The following is a 17610-nucleotide window of genomic DNA, read 5'->3' as shown; positions in this document are numbered from 1 at the left end:
GAGTTTTGCCAATACCAAACATTCGAATATCTCAGCCAGGAATTAGCAACAAGAAAACATAGAGACTTAGCTTTATTACCGAAAAATGCCCAAGAAAACATGATCATCCTTTTGCTATGCCACCGGACAGCACTATGTTACAGGAATATTTATACCCACATTTTTGTTGAAAATGCTCTCAGAATGCACCGAATTTAAAGTAATTTTTAAAAATTTTCTGGGGGAGGCCCCCCAGACCCCCCGCCGCTGGGTGTCGTCTTCAGCTCATTGTGGATCACTAAGTTCTCAGATTTGTCGGTAGTGGATCATGGCCAAAATTATTTGGCCATCCCTGGTATATACCATGGACTTCTAAATAGTAGCATCTGGACTGGAAACTCAGCGGGCAACATAAGGCCAAACAGTTGATACAACAGTTGACCAACAGTGGGCCAACAGCCAAGTAACTAACCCTGTTGGCCCACTGTTGGCCAACTGTTGTACCAACTGTTTGGCCTTACGTTGCCCACTGAGTTTCCAGTCCAGATGCTACTATTTAGAAGTCCATGTATATACTCAAGAACAAAAATTAGAAAGAAAAGTTTAAATATTTTATAAAACACTGAGTGTGAATGAAAGAATGAGGCTGAATTGCATTAGGCTTCAGTTTATCTGGATTGAAACCTTGAATATGAATTACTGTAAGTTATGAGACTTGTCTGCGTTTTTATTTTTGTGTTTTTTGTTCCGTTTTTTTCTGATGGAAATAAAACAATGAGAATAAAAGACGAAAAAATGCCGGCAGGTTGAATACTATTGCATCCTAACTTTATGACAAGTGACACGGTTTCATTTCCAAACTTTAGAAAACTTGCGTTATTTGCAAGTTGAAAAATAATAATAATTTAAGCGCAAAGATATATTTTTACAAAACCTATTTATTGTGTTTTCAACTATAAAGTGAAAGTTTTTTTCAAGCCTTTTTTGTTATTTTTACTAACCTATTGCACTAGTAAAATCATGATTTAGCAAAAACTACTGTACAATTCTAAAGGCAATTAGGTAAATTTAGGGCTAGAGGCAATTTTTGTAAGAGTTAGTATTAGGCTACATGACAAAACATCTTTCCATGATTTTAACTTCATTTCTTTTTCAGGTTGGGCTGAAAGGGAAACATATTATTGACGGGTGGTATTCGACAATTTCGTTTGCAGGGGTACAATATAGGTTATGCACAAACCCGACACTTGGCGTCTGCACCCTTGTAGAGGCCTACTTGTAACAATAATGATAATAATAAAAGGTCTCTTTGCATGGTCTGATTGTAAATTTAATACACGATACACCTCTGGGTATTGTATTTCAATTATGTACCAATGCAAGGCTGCAATGTTCGATGAAAACAAGTTTTACGGCTTAACCGATTTTGTATAGCTTATATTCCAAAGTTTTAAAACCTGTAAAAATTACATAACCGTAATGAATTCAAATGTACTGTATATTCCTGTACGTATACTCGCCACTGCAGTAGTTCATTTGTATATAGAAAATATATGAACTTAGGTTTTATGTAAATAGTCGACTAGGTAATTATTCTTTTCAATCAAATATATCTACCTTTTTGTGTTAATTATGAACAAAACATCTTGCAGTATGCTACTTGTTTCGTTGGGGTGATTATTTATTTCGCTTGTTCTTTTGTCGTCTGAGCCGAGGATCGCATTCTTTTCCACCCAAGGCCGTCGATGTTTAACCCGGAATGTACCGAGAGGCTAATGGAGAGTAATCAGTCTGTGTGTTTTTATTTAATTTCGTGGCAGGTTTTTGGGGTAGGCAACCTGCTAGTATTTTTAACCCAAAGTATAGGCTAACGTTTTGGTGTCTATTCTCAAAGTCGACTTTCAAGCTAAAATCCACATAAATTAGACTGTGTTTAATTCCTGCTTTGTGCTTTACACGGTGTTAATATTTATATCTTTTTGTTTTCTTGTATAAAAGGAAATTTTGTTTTAATTTTTTTAAACGTTCTATTTAAATTGTTGATTAGTTTCATAACTCAAATTATTTTTTCCAAGGTGGCAACTGACTAGTTGACCGTATGGTCGTTTTGTTGTCTCCCTATCAATAACAAAACCTAAACATTGTATATATTATTGTTTTATGTCACTTTTGTGTTTTGTTTTTTGATAAATAAACGATTGATTGATTGAATAATTATGAAAACTTAATCGAAGAATCCAAAAATTGATATCATTTGTCAGCACGTTTATGGCCGGCATGGTAAGCTAAGCAACGAAACCACACGCCTAGGTTCTAATCTGAGGTTTAAGAAGCTAGAAAACTTTTAGTTATTTTAATTAATTTTTTGACTCGATTGTAATCAATTTAGTTGCATTGTACCGTACATGATGTATTCGTGTTGTAGACTAATTATGGTTAACTCCTTACTTTCCGTCCTTTGGCAGTATCGCCATGTGAAAAGCTGAAACTGTGTTTTTTTTTCATCCAACTTTTGTCCGAAAATCGTATTGCAGAGCGAGAAAACACTGTTGTGGTCTCTCTAGATTCTAGAACATTTGTAACAGTTTCATTTGTTAGGGGCTATTTAAATGTCATATGACGTTCTTGGGGGAAAGTTATCATCAACGTCACAATGCATGATTTAGGCTTACGACTCATGTGAGAAGACTTCATATGAGGAGAAAAGAAAATGGTGCCATATGATATTTGAACAGCCATCATCAAAATAAGCTGTTTGAATTAATCTTCAGGTTTGATATTATTTGTAAAGCTTTGTTGCATTCACCAGCGATGGTTGATTTCAGTGAAGTATTGTAGCTTGAACCTTGGCCACTTATGTTATGGTTTTAGCGAAATGTTCGTCAATTTTTTTCCAATTTGTGAAGAGCTTGTTTAATATCAAACCCTTGATATAGAACCAGGTGGCGTAATTATGTTAAAAGTGATCAACATGGCTAACAAATGCATTTTTACGTAGGCCACACATTTAAAACAACAACTCAAATTAATCAGTGTTAAACTTTTCACATATCAAATGCCTCGGTTCTGAACTGGACTTTGTGCTAAATTTCAACTTTTATAATAACTTTGGGGGGGGGGGGTTGCTTACAAGAAGTCAACACGGCTACCAATTGCAGCCGTAATAAAGTAAAATTGGAATCAGATGGCTTCTAGACTCGGAAACCCAATCAACGTGTTCTCTTTCTTTGCTGTGACTCATCTCGATCTTAATTAAACGCGTACTTTAATCACTGCATATAAAGGACATAGTGAACTAAGCTGCTCTTGTCGATTTGTGCAAAGGGAATCACAAGGTGTTCACAAAAGTAGTAGATCATTCAATGGGCAAGTAACTGTATCTTGTATAGCTTAGAAGTGGTTGTGTGAGTGAATGAAGACTGTTTGAGTGAATCATAAACATAATAAATTGAATGTTGTAACTATCCACAGGTGTACACTGTTGAACTTTGCAACGGAATAAATATATGAGTTGAACGACTTCATGTGCTAGTATGAGAGCCGAATAAAGATTGTAACATAAAGCTTTTTCTTCAAAAGTCCAGACAACTTTACTCGAACACCTAAAAGTTAAGCCTACACAATACACATCCCCCTGCGACTAACCACTGCCTGCAGTCACGAGACAAATTTCGAACAAGTTTGGCAGCTTGTAGCAAAAATATAATTTCATTCAGAACGAAAACGCCAAAGCGCAACATAGAAGCACCAGTTTCCCTTGAAGGGCAACAGAAAGAAATTGCTTGCAAATTCAAAAATCTTCTTGTTCGCCAGATGGCAAGGGGTGGGAATTACCGTTCGATTCCTGAACCTTAGCAGCATATCCAGGGGCAGGTGTCAGCTTGGGTAACTGGATCGTTCTTTTCTTAACGTCTTTATTTGCCGCTCTGGGGTCAAACAGTGGAGGGACATTGCTTATTTGGGTTGTGGTAGCTCGTGGATCATACGGTGCTGGAGAACTGCTCAGAGCTGAAAAAGAAAACAACCATTTATTGCTTTCACCAACAAAATTACATAAACTTGATAAAAAAATACATTTGCAAAACGTCGCTTGGCACAGTCACTAATAAGCCGCAATGGGATGAGAGAATGGATAAAGCACTTGAATTCCAATCATACGATCCTAGTTCGAAACACTGCTAAACTGGATATAATAAACGCCATTTCTTTTTATGCAAGGTTTAACACACTGGGTAAAACAATCCCTGAAAACTTACTCCACACTCACGATGTTCGAAAAGCGTAAGTTGATAGCGAGAAGCATCATCTTTGCCGAGAATAAAAATGGAAACTTTCTATTTAGAAAGTTACTTATTGACTTACCAGTTGTCGTAGATGTTGAGGCGCCCGCAGTTATATACCTAGGATCATAAGGAGCTATGGCCGGCGCAGGAGACTGCTTTGAAGTTGAACTGCTGGAAGACACCATGTGGTTATTCGAAGACGATCGAACATTCCCCCTCATGAGTTTCGGAAGTCCTGCGAGCGGGTCTCCAATTTTCGTTGCAACAGGAGATTCTGATTGTTTTGGAGACTTCTTTTTGTGATCCTGGATCGTGGCGAGATCCAGGTTTAGTTCTGGCAAACTAGGAATGATTGAGGTAGGAGGTTTGGTCAACAAAGCGGTAGGCTTCGTGGGAATGGACGTTTTAGCTGGGACGGACAGTGGCGAACGTGGTGGTGAAGTCTTCGTCGCAGAAGACGCCCGCATCCTCAAACGCGGATCGTTTGGTTTGCTCTTCATCCGCGGATCTCCCGGTCTTGACCGATGTGAGAGTCGAGGATCAGATCGTTTATCACCGCCGGAGAGCTCAGAGCTTGCATTGTGAGAGGATAAAGTTATTTTCAACCCGGTCATTTTACCGGAACCAGGCATCATGACATCTTTACCAAAACCAGGCAACGATCCTCGGAATTCGGGTTTTGACTTCCCAAATAACCTGCTGAGAGTCATTCTAGGATCAGGATGCGAGACGTGCATGGAGTCTGTATTTTGCTTAACAACAAGAGGGATAGTGACAGGCTCCTTGTTAAGTTCACTCGTGGACAAGCGCCGTCTTAGAGGGTTGTGCCTTGGACTGGCCTCTGCGTTGCTGCCTTTTCGTTCATTGCGATGATGTGGCTGGCGAGGGGGTGACATCATACCTTTGCCTGGCGCCTGAGAGTTCGATGTGTACGTCATACGGTTGGAGTGAGATAAACCTGAAAAAGACCAGTCGATTAGTAGGCAAGATACGTCACCAAGTAAGTGGTGCAACTGTTTGGAAGTAACTGTAAATTACTCGGTAATGGAAGCATTTAATTCTATTGTATTTTCTGACATTGCAGGTTTTCGTGAGGATTTCACATAAAAACCGTAAGAAAAAGAGAGCTTTTGCCATTACACGCAAACATTTGCCAAATTGGCTCATGCTGCAAGAGAAGAATAAGCAAAGAGTACAAGCTAACTTGCATTTCAGTCAACAAGCGAAAATAAAGTTGCCGATTTTCTATTTTATAACTGGAGACAATTTTTACTTTAAAACACATCATATAAACGCTTTCCATAAGGCATTTAATCAATTACCAGACACAGTCGCAGGCAGACTGATGACGTTTGCAACTTTGGAAAGGAGATTAGTGTCCACAGTCGCGTCACTATCGGTCTTTTTGTTTGAAATCATTTTAATGATCGATTGCACGGATTCTGAAGATGCTGCATTGCTGCTCGACGGCCTTTGGCCGGTAGGTAGCGCTACATCGTCTTCGTCACTCGAATATGTCCAATTGTCAGTTGAGATTTCTGTGTGGAAAAAAGTTGTTAAAAAAACTATTAACTGTTTGCAGTGGCGGATCGAGGGGTGGGAGATCGCCCCCCTAAAACACAGAAAAGTAACTGTATTTACGGTGTTTTTGCAAGGTCGGATTTATGTAAACCTACACACCATTGCGTTTTGTTAAAATCGCCCCCTAAAACTACTTGCTGGACCAGCTCTTGACTGTACGTGCTGTCTGGAAGCAAAAATTGTAAACAAGCTTCCAGTAAATAACGTGTGATGCGAGTATAAAAAGCTTAAGTGCTTCACCTTTTCTACCTTCGGACTCATGGCCAGAGGGGGTTTCGTTTTCGTTCGACAATGTTCGTTTCTGATGAATGCGCATAAACAATGCCTTCTGTTTAGCTGGCAAGAAGTCGGGTGCTTTCACTGCTGGATCTGTGGAAATATCATGTGATAACGCGGTTGCTTTTGTAACAGAGAATCACATTATCAGGAACATTATCATCCGAACTGAATCGGCATTGCGACGTTTGCTATTCAATTTAAAAAAAAACACAGGTGAAAACCCATAAAAACCACCCAGCTATGGCAGGTGTTGGTGAGAGTATTGCTACACTTGCATTTGAAAAACAGCCCATAAGGATTTTATTTACTAATGACCATGTGCAAGTTTTAACGTTACTGAGTTTATAATATTTATAAAATCTTCCCGGACGAAAACCGTGCTCCAGTTAAACACGCATACCTTTTATGACATCACCATCATCGTCCATTCTAATAATATCCTCTTTATTTTTGTTGTCTTCATTTTCAGGCTCGTCAATTTCATCGTGGTGTATTGATGATAATGACGCGTCTTGCGCTGGTTAAAACAGTGTTCGTTAATTTTATCGGCCATAAAGTACAAGAAAATCCGAGCTTTATAACGCAAACAAATCTTGAATATCTTATAAAAAGGTTTGGTTATTAACTGAAAAGCCAACCCAAATAAGATGGAGACATCAGTAAACGCTAAAAATTTCAAAATTCATATTTCTATATTTCACCCACCCTCTTATATAACGCAATATGGCAATTCCCCTTCTGCCCAAGGCATCACATAATAGTTGAGCCTTAAGTTTTCGTTTACAAGATAGATTTAGCAACGGATGTTACATAAGCTTCTGCAATGTGCTTACACCATTTCAGCATGCACTAAAAACCAGCAAGCTGTATCAATGGCAATGGCGACATGACCAACTGTCACGAGTCACGTAAAACATTTTCTGTCAACGTACACGTGACTGAAAGGGCTAGCTTGAGGCTCCAAAGAGCTATAATTAAACACATGTATCATTTGAACCGTATGACACAGCCTAAGCTTGCTAAAGAATATTCAGACAATACACAACAACAGTCAAGATTAGCCAATTGTGATACGACAACACGGTGCCAAGGCAGTTGTCAAACCAACAACTTTTTATACATTCGGTGGAAGGCAACAAGAGAGCCAGAGCGGTGCTGAGAAAGCGCAGTGGGTCGGAATTTATGTCTGTCGAGTCAACCTTTCCACAGCCGACTGCCGATACGCAAAGCTATTGAGTACTGACTACCAGTCAACTGGTGAAGGTGTTGGCTGCATAGTCGAGTGGTGCAAGCTCTGGCAAGAGCGCCAGTTCGACACTGCTCACGAGCACGTGGCTGCGTCTGGCAGGACACTTAAAGGCATGCCTAAACGTAGACACGAAAATTGGCTTCCTTGCCTTCCCGTCCACTTAATCAAATCTTCAACCACAAGGCGTAAGCTTTGATACGGCAAAAAAGCTGGTGAAAAAGCAACTTCTGTTTGACAAACGAGAAATTGTTTGTTTTAATTTCAAATTGCATTGAGGTATTGATGCTTAAATTAGGCGGAGCCTCTTACTTTTTTCACTCAAACGTGTAGCAGCATCTTGTGTTGTTTTTTCACTTTCATTGTTAGTAGTTTCACTTTGTAAGTTTGGTACCGTTTGCTTGCCGGTCGATTTGGCGTAAAATTGGTCGTAAAATTCTTTGGCTTCTTCTTGCTGTTGCTGCAAGAGTGCCTTTTGCCTCTGAATCCAAGGCGGTGTAGCGCTACCTGTTGAAAAACAGTAACTATCTTGGTCGATTGCATCAGAAAACTTCGTCCTACGAAGACCAAGCGCATTCTAAAATTTCTTCAGCAGTCAGTTTTACTCGCACTCAGTAGCTTGTGAATAAGATAAAAGTTGTAATTTTATCGTTCAATCTATAAAACGAAACTTGTAAAACGTTTGTAATTTATAAATACAGAGAAAAGCAACACGGAAGTAAGTTTTTCAGTCACGTACAAGCTTTACATGGTTAAGGAGCTTTCATAAAACTTTGCACACCCCTAACTTATATTTTACCCTCAATAAACGAAATAGCAACCCATGCATAACGATACTAGAGTTCGAGTTGCACAAAGTCGCCCACAATCATTCTGCATATGAAGCTATCCAGATATTTATAAAAATAAAAAATATTAAGGAAAAAACATGACTAAGAACACCCTTTAAACTTGGCATTGAAAAAGTTGAAAGCAATGCAGGAAGCCGAATTGCTTCACACACTGAATATACAAAATCTGAAGATCAGGTATGTTTGAGTGACCAAGAGACTTGTATCTCACCTGGAGGAAGAATGTTAGGAGGAACTAATCCTGTTACTGGAGGAACGGGCATCATCATTTGTGGAGGTGGTCCTTGTGGAGCGCCGATGAAATTAGGTGGTGGAAAGTTAGGAATGATTGGAGGACGAAGCAAGCCAGTCCCAATGCTAGGAAGGGGCAAAAGGCCACCTCCGCCATGGCTAGGATCAAACATCGGAGCTGGCATCGGCAAGTTGGGAGCTTGTGATGAGACATCCTCGGGATCCCTCACATCATCCACCATTTGCAAACATGTCACAGTGCTGAGAAGACAAAATTTACATTAAATTACATGTAATGGTGGCCCCGCACTTGACAAAAAGCATTGGAGGATGAAAAAATGTTCTCTTTATACTAAGTCTTCAACACTAACGAGCGTAGGGCGGTCACTGGCCGGTCAGTTCCTTTCTCGGGACAGCATTTCATTCACTACGTCCACCCAGTCTAATACACCCTGGATAAAGGTGAGCATTTTTTATTTTGAACAACCAGCTTAATCCAGGCAGTTGAACCAGAATCACATTATTACAAAGCGAACGTCTTATCCTCTACGCATCCCATCGCTTTTAATTAAATTGCATGAAAAAGCAGTTGTAGTTATGATGAGTAATCAACTAATCATGTATTACACTTTAGATACAATTCGGCTGCACTCAAATAACTCGTCCACGCTAAGCTAAACTCTTTTATCTCACCTCATGCAAAATACCCTGCCTGGCTCAATCCAATTATTCTCGCTGACGCTAAAAATACAAAGCTTTTGTGAATAATCTTTTCTCCTTCTTACAACACACAGAAAAGCTCTGCTATCGAGTTAAGAAATAAGTCCAAATATCCTTACAATTCTTTTCTTTTATCGCCACTGCAGCGACAGAAATGCAGGAAACAACTTAATTTTCCTATTTCGATTAGAAATTGCAAGATGTTGAGGAAGGTTTACATCGTTAACTTGTCTTCTCTATTTCAGCTGCTGTCTAAGTAGAGTTCCCAATTTTTCACTTCGAACAATTCCAAACTACTGTCCAGACGAAAATGAAATGCAACTTTCCTACACGTAAACGCGCAGACTGAAGGGACACAACCTGAAGAGTAGTCTAATGTGCTCTGTAGTTTATGCTGTGACAACTATGTTGCATATTTGTGATTAATTTTGATTTCCTTACTTGGCATCAATTTTCTGCTGCAGCTCGGCCGTTGGCTGAACTTTAATGTCAAACAAGGAAGGTATTTTTTTTCCTTTCGATCTTTTCATAGGCATCTGTGCAGACGGTATAAGGGGCAGTGCAGATGGAGGGGTGGGAAGTAGTCCTCTTCCAGGAGGAGGCTTTTGAAGAGGTTTTAATCCTGCCTTTTCCAACGCTTCAATTTCTTTGGTATCATCAATGCTATTGAAAGCATCCTGGAACTAAAATAAGAAAAACATATAATACAATATAAGATTTCAGGATAAAACAAATTCTAAAGATCCAAATTAAACTTTCAAACCACTAAATCAAACGGATGACTGAGAAACAGAGTTATATTCCCAAGTCAAATAAAATCAAAAATAAAATAATGACTAATGAGATGTTGATTTAAATCCGCTTGATCAGAATGCCAAATGGACTGAGTGGTTACTGGTTTGTTTCATGAAACCGAAAAAAAGTGAACAGGCAAAAAATAGGCCTATTACACGTGGGCCAATTAATCAAGAACGACTTTTAGAAAACGTCAAAGAGGAACAGAAAAAATGTGTTCAAATTTGTGAAACAAATTGCTGGAGAATACTTACTTGCTGGATAATAGGCCGTGTAAGCTCGGTGGCTGGGTCGTGAGAAAATTTACATTTCTCTCCATCGAAGCACTGTGTGCCGGTGTGGAAATATTTGCATGGGTAATCTTGTGTGAATGCAATTGGAAAAGTTAAAGAAAAAGCTTTGTCGAATGCTTGTAAGCCTATATGTTATCGCAGAACGCACGAGTAAAGATTTGAGCTACATCCTGAACTGTTCACATAAATTAATGCAGAAAAAGCTTCAAACAAATAAATAGGCAGAGCAATAATTTGTAACTGAATAAAAAAAGGATATCATGCATGTAGTTGCATTGGTCACCCAGCTGGCAATATCCGTGCATATAGTGGTGACAAAGTTCTGGAATTTTCTTTGTCGACCCGTCTTTGTTTCGATGGCTGTTCAGTTGGTGACTGTAGATGCATTTGTCGCCCTGGAAAACACATTGAAACTTGTTTCATCTGCTCATTGTTTTTGTTCTTAGAAAAATATTCGGTTAAATTTTAAAATCATGCAATTCTGGACGCCCACATTAAAAAACGTTGAACTTAAAAAAATACTTTTTTAACAAATCAAAAAAACACGTAAAGCACAGATAGTTTTCATCCGCTAGGATACATGCAACAGAGTTGATCGATCAAAAGCGCCCTTGCAAAAGCAACCCTGTTGGTCATAAAACGAGAGTATGACTGCTTTAGAAAGGTGCTGTAGCTTCTCATACACATGAGAGCTTAGAAACATTGACAAAGGTTGGATCACCGACGCTACGTTGACGTTTCATTGCAAAGTCGACAAAGGTTGTTCCGTGATCATTTTTCATCCGCTAGATGACGCTGAATGGTAGACTGGTCTGGAAATACGTTACTCAATACTCATACGTTCACACAGGAGTTCCACAACGGTCATTTTTTCTGGTCATTTCTTCGTTTGAAGAGTCGGATATAAATCGCTCGAGCCATCTGGCATGACCCTGGGCCTAGATAACTCAGAACATTACCTTGCCACAGTGTCCTTCTTTGAAATAACGACAAATGGACTGCTCTTCTCTGGAAGCTATGCTGCTTTTGCTTTCCCTTTTGCTAGACCTGCGTTTCTCATCGTACTAAAAATATAAAAATAGAATATGTTAAAAGTAGATCGAGCGACAGTTCAAGTAAAAGCAGATCGACACCCGAACATTTGATTTGACCAGTTTAGTTGAAGTTTCAAAATTTTTAATCGATTTGGATTGAGAACTAGCACAGTGTAACATGTGACTCAAAAATCCCATTACTGCTTTAAAAATTTTGCTTAAAATTTCAAATCACCTCGGCACCCATGATGCCCTTCTTTGGAGTAATCTAGAATTTTATTGGAGCTCTTAGTATGTAAAGGAAAGAGTGGAGGTGATGATTTCACGAAGAGACTTTAGCCTTAGACAATGCTTCTAAAATGTCAGCATTTCATAAAAGGCCAAGTCATGTAAACGGCTTCAAAAGTAAAACTGATTGTGCTTATTATGACACAACAAGGCTATACCCAAAGTGATAGCGAACATTCTGGACATGGTTGCAATTCTGGACATGGTGGAAATTAAACGTTACCGCCAAAACATTTCATCTGGTGCGGTCTGACTAGAAATAAAACAGCGCCATTTCAATGGAGGTGTTTCGAAATGCGGAAGTTGCTAACTATATGCATAGATTTTACATTTGCTATTATTTTAAATTTGTGCAAACAAAGTAAAATGTCTTTATTTAATGTTAATGATGACAAAGTCGGTCGTTGCTTACCCCACTATTTTGACCGGATCGGATACGGTGAGATGTGCGCCTATTAGAACGCACGTCGTCGTTAGACCGATGTCGGCCTCGCCTCTTTTCAGAGTCGTAACCGACGCTGTAATAGTTATCATCATCATTATCACCGCTAACACGATTATTATTGTCTGGATCGTTTTTGGTGTCTTTGTTCTGTTTGTAACTTTGATATTGTTTAAGATGGGATTCGAAATCACTGTAGTAAGAGTCCGAGCCGGAAGAATAGTCTGCATTTTGTTGATACTGTTCTGTGTCGTACGAGTAGGTTGCAGAATTGTTTGTGTCAGTAAATGCAGCAGAAGACTCATAATTTTCATTATAATTGTTGGCGTTGTTATAAGTGTTCATGGGATTATATTCGTAACCATAAAGACTTTGTTCCGACGGAAGCGGAGGAGATTCCGAGAGTCTCTTGCTATCATATGGAGTTTGGGAAGCATTTTCTGGAGAAGTGCTTTCTCTCTCTTTTTTATCTTTGGAATGCTTTTTCTTTTTCTTCTTCCTTTTTGACGGAGGACTATCGCCACCATCACTTCCATCTTCACCCTTAAAAAGATTATGGATTAGTTTATGAGCTAAGCTATTGTCTGTTTGATAAAGTCAAGAAAAATACTATCAACACACTTGCAACAAAGCTTACTTTCCAAGAAAAGTAACGCTTTCACAACAGCATTTATCAAGAACAGCAAATTACTTTTCGCTTTTTGTGTTTTGATTTTTCTTCTGATCTTCGGTCATCGTGCTTTTTTCTTCTCCTATGATGCGATCTTTTCCGGTGCTTTTTCTTTTCTTCGTCTTCTGAAACAGCTTCTTCTTCCTCCTCTTCATAGACTTGTTCAACTACTTCTTCAACTACATAGTTTGAAGTTTCCAGTGACGGCGTAGAATCAACGAGGTTGAATTCTCCTTTGTGAGTGGTATCCTCATCATCAATTTCTCCATCTTCAAGAATTTCCCCATCTTCTTCCTCAAGATTATGAGAGTCTTGTAAAGTTTGTGAAGTTGCTACGCTTTCCATGCTAAGCATAATTGTATGCACTTGAAAAATGTCTATAATTTCATCTGCATTAAATAAAAAATAAAGTTTCTCACGTGTACCGATTAGGCTACATCAGTGATAAAAGGAATATATGCCAACGGACATTTGAGTTGTTATATATTGGTTAATAAACAAGAATATACATCAAAATTACTTACTAGTTCACTAAAAATCTAAGCAGCCTTGCCTTAATTTAGTGAACTAGCCACTAAGTTTGATGTAATTCGCTCTGTTTTACTTTTCACTTGGCAAGTTGGCATTGAGCACTTTTTGTGGTATTACTGTAGTAATAGCATTTATTGTTTAAACAGACATGTATATTTTTGATTTTTTGTATTGCAAACTAAATTAAAACAAACTAACAGTGGAGAATATCATCCAAGGACAGTCCGGTGTGACTACGTGGTCAGCTTGCTGTTTTAACTCTTGCAAAAAAATTGATATTGCTCTCGGGACGTCAGGGCAAGTATAGGCTAACAAGTGAAGAACAATAAATCTGTGTAGACTGAAAAGATGATTTCATTCTTTTAATTATTTAAGAATTTTACGTAGATGGCTATGGTCAACAAAAAATTTAAACGAGAAAACAGAAAAGATACACCATCAATATAAAGAGTGGGCCAACTATGACTCATTGGCCATTCAATGTTTTATGCAGTATGCAACCCAAACTCCCGTCAAGAGCTTTCAAAAATAGTATCACATTTTGTGTTCATATTAACCTAACATGACAGCAAAATGTATTTTTAGGTGAAATGTTCGTTTTTAAATGCCATTAACTAGTGACGTAGCTAGAAAGAAAATTTTAAAGTGGCAAAGGAACCGTTGGGAGGGGTGGGCAAATAATTAATGTGTGAAATAAAGAGTTTGTTTAAAAATGTATCTGCTGAATGCAGCTAAACATTCATGAAACATCATTTAGCATGTAATACAATGTTATTAAAACGTTGTAATAGTATTAAAAACATTTTTAGGGGGGGTGCAAGATAAAACTTTGGGGGCAATTGCTCCGCCAAGCCCACCCCCATGTGGCTACGTCCCTGCCATTAACTGAAAATTGCTTGTTATTAAAAGTGGCTATATTTACAGCGTCTTTCACCAGGAGTGTTGCCAGATTAGAAATTCTTCCATAATTTGGGAAAGCGTCAAAGCAATTGAAGACAAAAACTTATAATTTGGGAAATTTTGAAGTCCTAGGGCATAGTTCATTTTTTTTTGCTATCTTGCTCTCAAGAAATTTACCTACCCCTGATACACAAAGTACCCAAATTAAATTTAATGTGTTAAATTTCACTTGGCAGAAAACTTATGTTGATACATAACCAACAAAAGTTCACAACTCTCCCAGTTGGTGATATCAGGTGCAGATCCAGCAAGTAGCCTTAGGGGGCAGGGGTTTCAACAAAACACAAGGTGGACGATTGTCTTTCTATGCTTACAGGGGAGATTGCCCCTCCCCTTGAATCCACCACTGCAAGCCTGGATTTAGGGGGGTGGGGAAGAAGGTGCAGTTGCCTCAGCCCCCCCCAATGTGGAAAAATTTGATTTTGTGTTGGTATTATTATTTTCTCTCAGCCTTTGAAGTTTCTGCAAAATGCCTTCTTTTTCTTTCAAGGTTAATTTTTAATCACAAAGTGGCGACAGAGCTAGGCGTAAAGGCATTAGCAACTGTGTGGGTGACTTTCAAGTTACCTTGCAAAGTTTTTCGCGCTGAGGGCACAAAAAATTTTTTTGATGGGCCCCCCGATCTAAAAGTGCCCTGGGCCCCCCATCAATTAAACTTGCCCCTGCACCACTGGTTGATATTGTAACAATAAGTCTCAAAATAAAGGAGTGTAAATTAGAGAAAAAGCTGAACTGCACTTTCAACTGAAAGCTCACTTGCTTTAATGATACTTTGTAGAATAACTACAAACTATGTTTATTTGTGGAAAATTATTTAGTCTCAAAAACAGCCTTTTCAAATGACCGATTTTCTGATAAAATGGTGATTGAAGTTCTTTTTTTAATGATTTTTTTTAAGTAGAACTAGTAACTACTAAATTACTAGCTTGAGAAACCATCCACTAATGCCAATGTTGATAAGATTTGAAAAACTATGAGGTATATAATACGGTACTTCCAAAACACAAGGTAGTTTTGATTTCGGCATAATGTGTGTGATTGTATTCAATGCACCTTCAAAATAAAAAATAATTTCTTACAAGAAAATTTTAAGTTGTAAATTGAAAGTCTATATCACACTACAATACATTATATTCAGTGACACATTTGTGGTGAGAAAAAAGGGATGTAGAAAATGAAAAATGCATGGCATAAATTTGTTGTCATTCTCTACTTTTTGGGAAACAAAGTTTCAATACCAATACAGTCCACGATTAAAAAACAAACATAATGTAGTGAATATTTGGCATGTTTGGTTACTTTGGTGACATAAACAGGGATAAGTAGCACAGCAAGAGAGGATTGTAAATTTTACCCCATCCCCTTTTTTGAGGCATGTGTGTGACCATAACAATTGGAGGAATATAAAATGATAATGTTGGTAATATGATTAATTAAATTTTGACAACATTACACATGTATCAAAGTGGGTTTAGAAGTTCACAACCTCTTTGTGGCTATACTACTAACACCAGCAACCTCATAATCCAAGTTTTTTGGGCTGTGTCTTATTCAACTCTAGTTAGAAATAATGTGTTACTAAAATTTAGCTTGAGGTACCTAATGCTGCCGCTGTACTTGCAGAGAAAAACTAAGGTACAAGACAGGTTGCAAAGTAATAAAAAAATTAAACAAATAACTAAAATCAAATATTTAAGCTTACTTTGTGGAAATAATTTTATTGGTTTCTACTGACTATGCCACAAGGGCCAAGGCTAACTTTGGTGTAGGTACTCAAGAGATTGGCTTTGAGCATGTCATGGAACTCATTAGCACAATGAAGTATTCAAATCAGTATGAAAAAGCTTGCACTTAAAAGGATAGCTGCAACACTACACAGGCAATGTTCTAAAATTCGTGTATGTCTGTTTGTTTTTACAAGATGAACATAATTGATAAATACTAAGCTTTTAAGTTAAGTATTGGCAAGGTTGTTTCTGTACTTGCAGCATGTGGGAGAAACATACCAACATTAATATATATTTTACAGAAACTGAACTTTTAGTTTATGTTCTAACAAAAGCAGATTTTTTATAAAAAAAATAGTTATGTCTGAAGTTTGCTGGAAGAAGATTTCACCCCAGTGACAAGCAGTATTGTGAAGAAATGATTGCTAATGCTACACCTCTCAATCACACATTTAAATGTGATTTATAGGACTACAGTGTTACGCCAAATCAAAATTAAGAACTCTAATAGATTCAGATTTGCATCGGATTTAATATACATGAAAGCACAAACGAAAAAAAAGGCGTATGCCGCAAAGTAAAGGTGAATTTCCTGGGGTTTCGTGACGACTTTTGATCAAACCGGGTTTTATTGACGGTTAATTCAACCACGCAAGGGCGCAAGAGATTTGAGAACGTGACAAACGTTTTCAGTTTTGGCGTTAAAGCAATTAACTCAAAGTGGTCAAAATAAAAGAGAAACAGAAGAGGAGGAAATTGTTGGTGTGTAAAAAACAGAACTCTTTACGGCTTTTTTTCATTCGTAAGTGAAACACTCTCTCTTCAATGAAGGGAAACCACTAAAACTACCAATGAGGGAGGACAGCCTCAGCCACTAACCTGTTGAAATTAAAAGTCCCACCAATCTTTCTTCAATCTTTTAAACAACTGTGTTATGTCATGCCACACGTCTATCTTAGCAATTAAATTACCAGAAACAAATAAGATGTCCGCAAGATTTCGACTTCGACCAATAGGAAAAGCACCAATAAATAAATTAGTGTTAAGCGAAATGCAAGCTTGCCAATGAATATACCATCACAAAAACGGTGATCAAGCGTTTTCAACGGATCTTTCTTGATAGCTAAATATTAAAAACATAATTTTTTCTATAAACCTCAACTGACAAGTTTATTACAATTTGAACAACCTTTGTGATGTCACAAGCTAAATGGCAAAACAGAAACTGTACGAAACATTTTTTAACATTGCTCAAATGTTGAGGAAAAAAATAATTCAAAAAAACTTTGACTGGATTCACTTTGAAACGTCGTGTCGTGGAACAAACTGAGTCGCTGAAAAACAGATAATGACGCGCCCTTTTCACAAAGCAACGACGCTGCTGTGCTCTCTTTCATGTGATTCATGAGAAATTGTTATGATAGCCAATGTGGTGACGTATTGGTTGCGCAAGAAAATGGCGTTTGATGAAACCGTATGTCGACAGATTTCTATGCCTTTACATCTGGCTGTTTCAATCATTCGAACAAATCACACTTTCTTTTCAAATTTAACTGCAAAAACTCTTAACTAAGGACATTATGACATGCATCTTTTCAGAATAGTTTGAAACACTTGCCAATTATTCTAATATTTATGTTTTTGAGGAAGTAATCCACGATTTTATTCATGCATTAGCATGTCTGGAAAAATTTTGTTGA

The 17610-nt window shown here is 37.9% G+C and overlaps 2 protein-coding genes across 5 annotated transcripts in view; one reads left to right on the top strand and one right to left on the bottom strand.

Annotated features, from left to right (window-relative positions):
- Nucleotides 1-3490, top strand: part of LOC145774728 (sodium/potassium-transporting ATPase subunit alpha-3-like) — a 33293-nt gene extending 29803 nt beyond the window's left edge. Inside the window, exon 21 of the mRNA XM_082586026.1 lies at nt 1136-3490. Within this exon, the coding sequence (XP_082442152.1) occupies nt 1136-1164 (29 nt within the window). The 3' untranslated portion in view covers nt 1165-3490. The remainder of the gene's footprint in view (nt 1-1135) is intronic.
- Nucleotides 3491-3665: 175 nt separating this feature from the next.
- Nucleotides 3666-17023, bottom strand: LOC145774617 (uncharacterized). Of its 4 annotated transcripts, none has more exons than XM_082585896.1 (15): nt 16882-17023; nt 12714-13081; nt 11993-12565; nt 11218-11322; nt 10518-10653; nt 10220-10329; nt 9612-9853; nt 9144-9191; nt 8431-8711; nt 7681-7875; nt 6523-6639; nt 6084-6212; nt 5585-5800; nt 4342-5220; nt 3666-3987 (listed from the first exon to the last, which is right to left on the bottom strand). In XM_082585896.1, exons 2-15 carry the CDS (start codon nt 13044-13046, stop codon nt 3770-3772), a joined length of 3582 nt encoding a protein of 1193 aa, XP_082442022.1. In that variant the 5' UTR covers nt 13047-13081; nt 16882-17023; the 3' UTR covers nt 3666-3769. The 4 variants fall into 4 exon arrangements, with proteins under 4 accessions (XP_082442022.1, XP_082442021.1, XP_082442023.1 ...); XM_082585895.1 differs by lacking the exon at nt 16882-17023 and adding an exon at nt 16790-16881; XM_082585897.1 differs by lacking the exon at nt 16882-17023 and adding an exon at nt 16790-16881 and having other exon boundaries at nt 6093-6212.
- Nucleotides 17024-17610: the final 587 nt, after the last annotated feature.

This window comes from Aplidium turbinatum, chromosome 7 (genome assembly GCF_918807975.1).
Source record: "Aplidium turbinatum chromosome 7, kaAplTurb1.1, whole genome shotgun sequence".
NCBI classification, from domain to species: Eukaryota; Metazoa; Chordata; class Ascidiacea; order Aplousobranchia; family Polyclinidae; genus Aplidium; species Aplidium turbinatum.
This window is presented reverse-complemented; position numbering and strand designations above follow the sequence as displayed.

Bases quoted from the DNA above. Each gene is read 5' to 3' on its own strand.
- LOC145774617 (XM_082585896.1), bottom strand. From the start codon at position 13,046: ATGCTTAGCATGGAAAGCGTAGCAACTTCACAAACTTTACAAGACTCT. The intron at 5,801-6,083 runs GTGAAGCACTTA...TTTTCCACACAG, and splicing joins TGAGTCCGAAGGTAGAAAAG to AAATCTCAACTGACAATTGG. The intron at 5,221-5,584 runs GTAATTGATTAA...GGTCTTTTTCAG, and splicing joins TCTGCCTGCGACTGTGTCTG to GTTTATCTCACTCCAACCGT.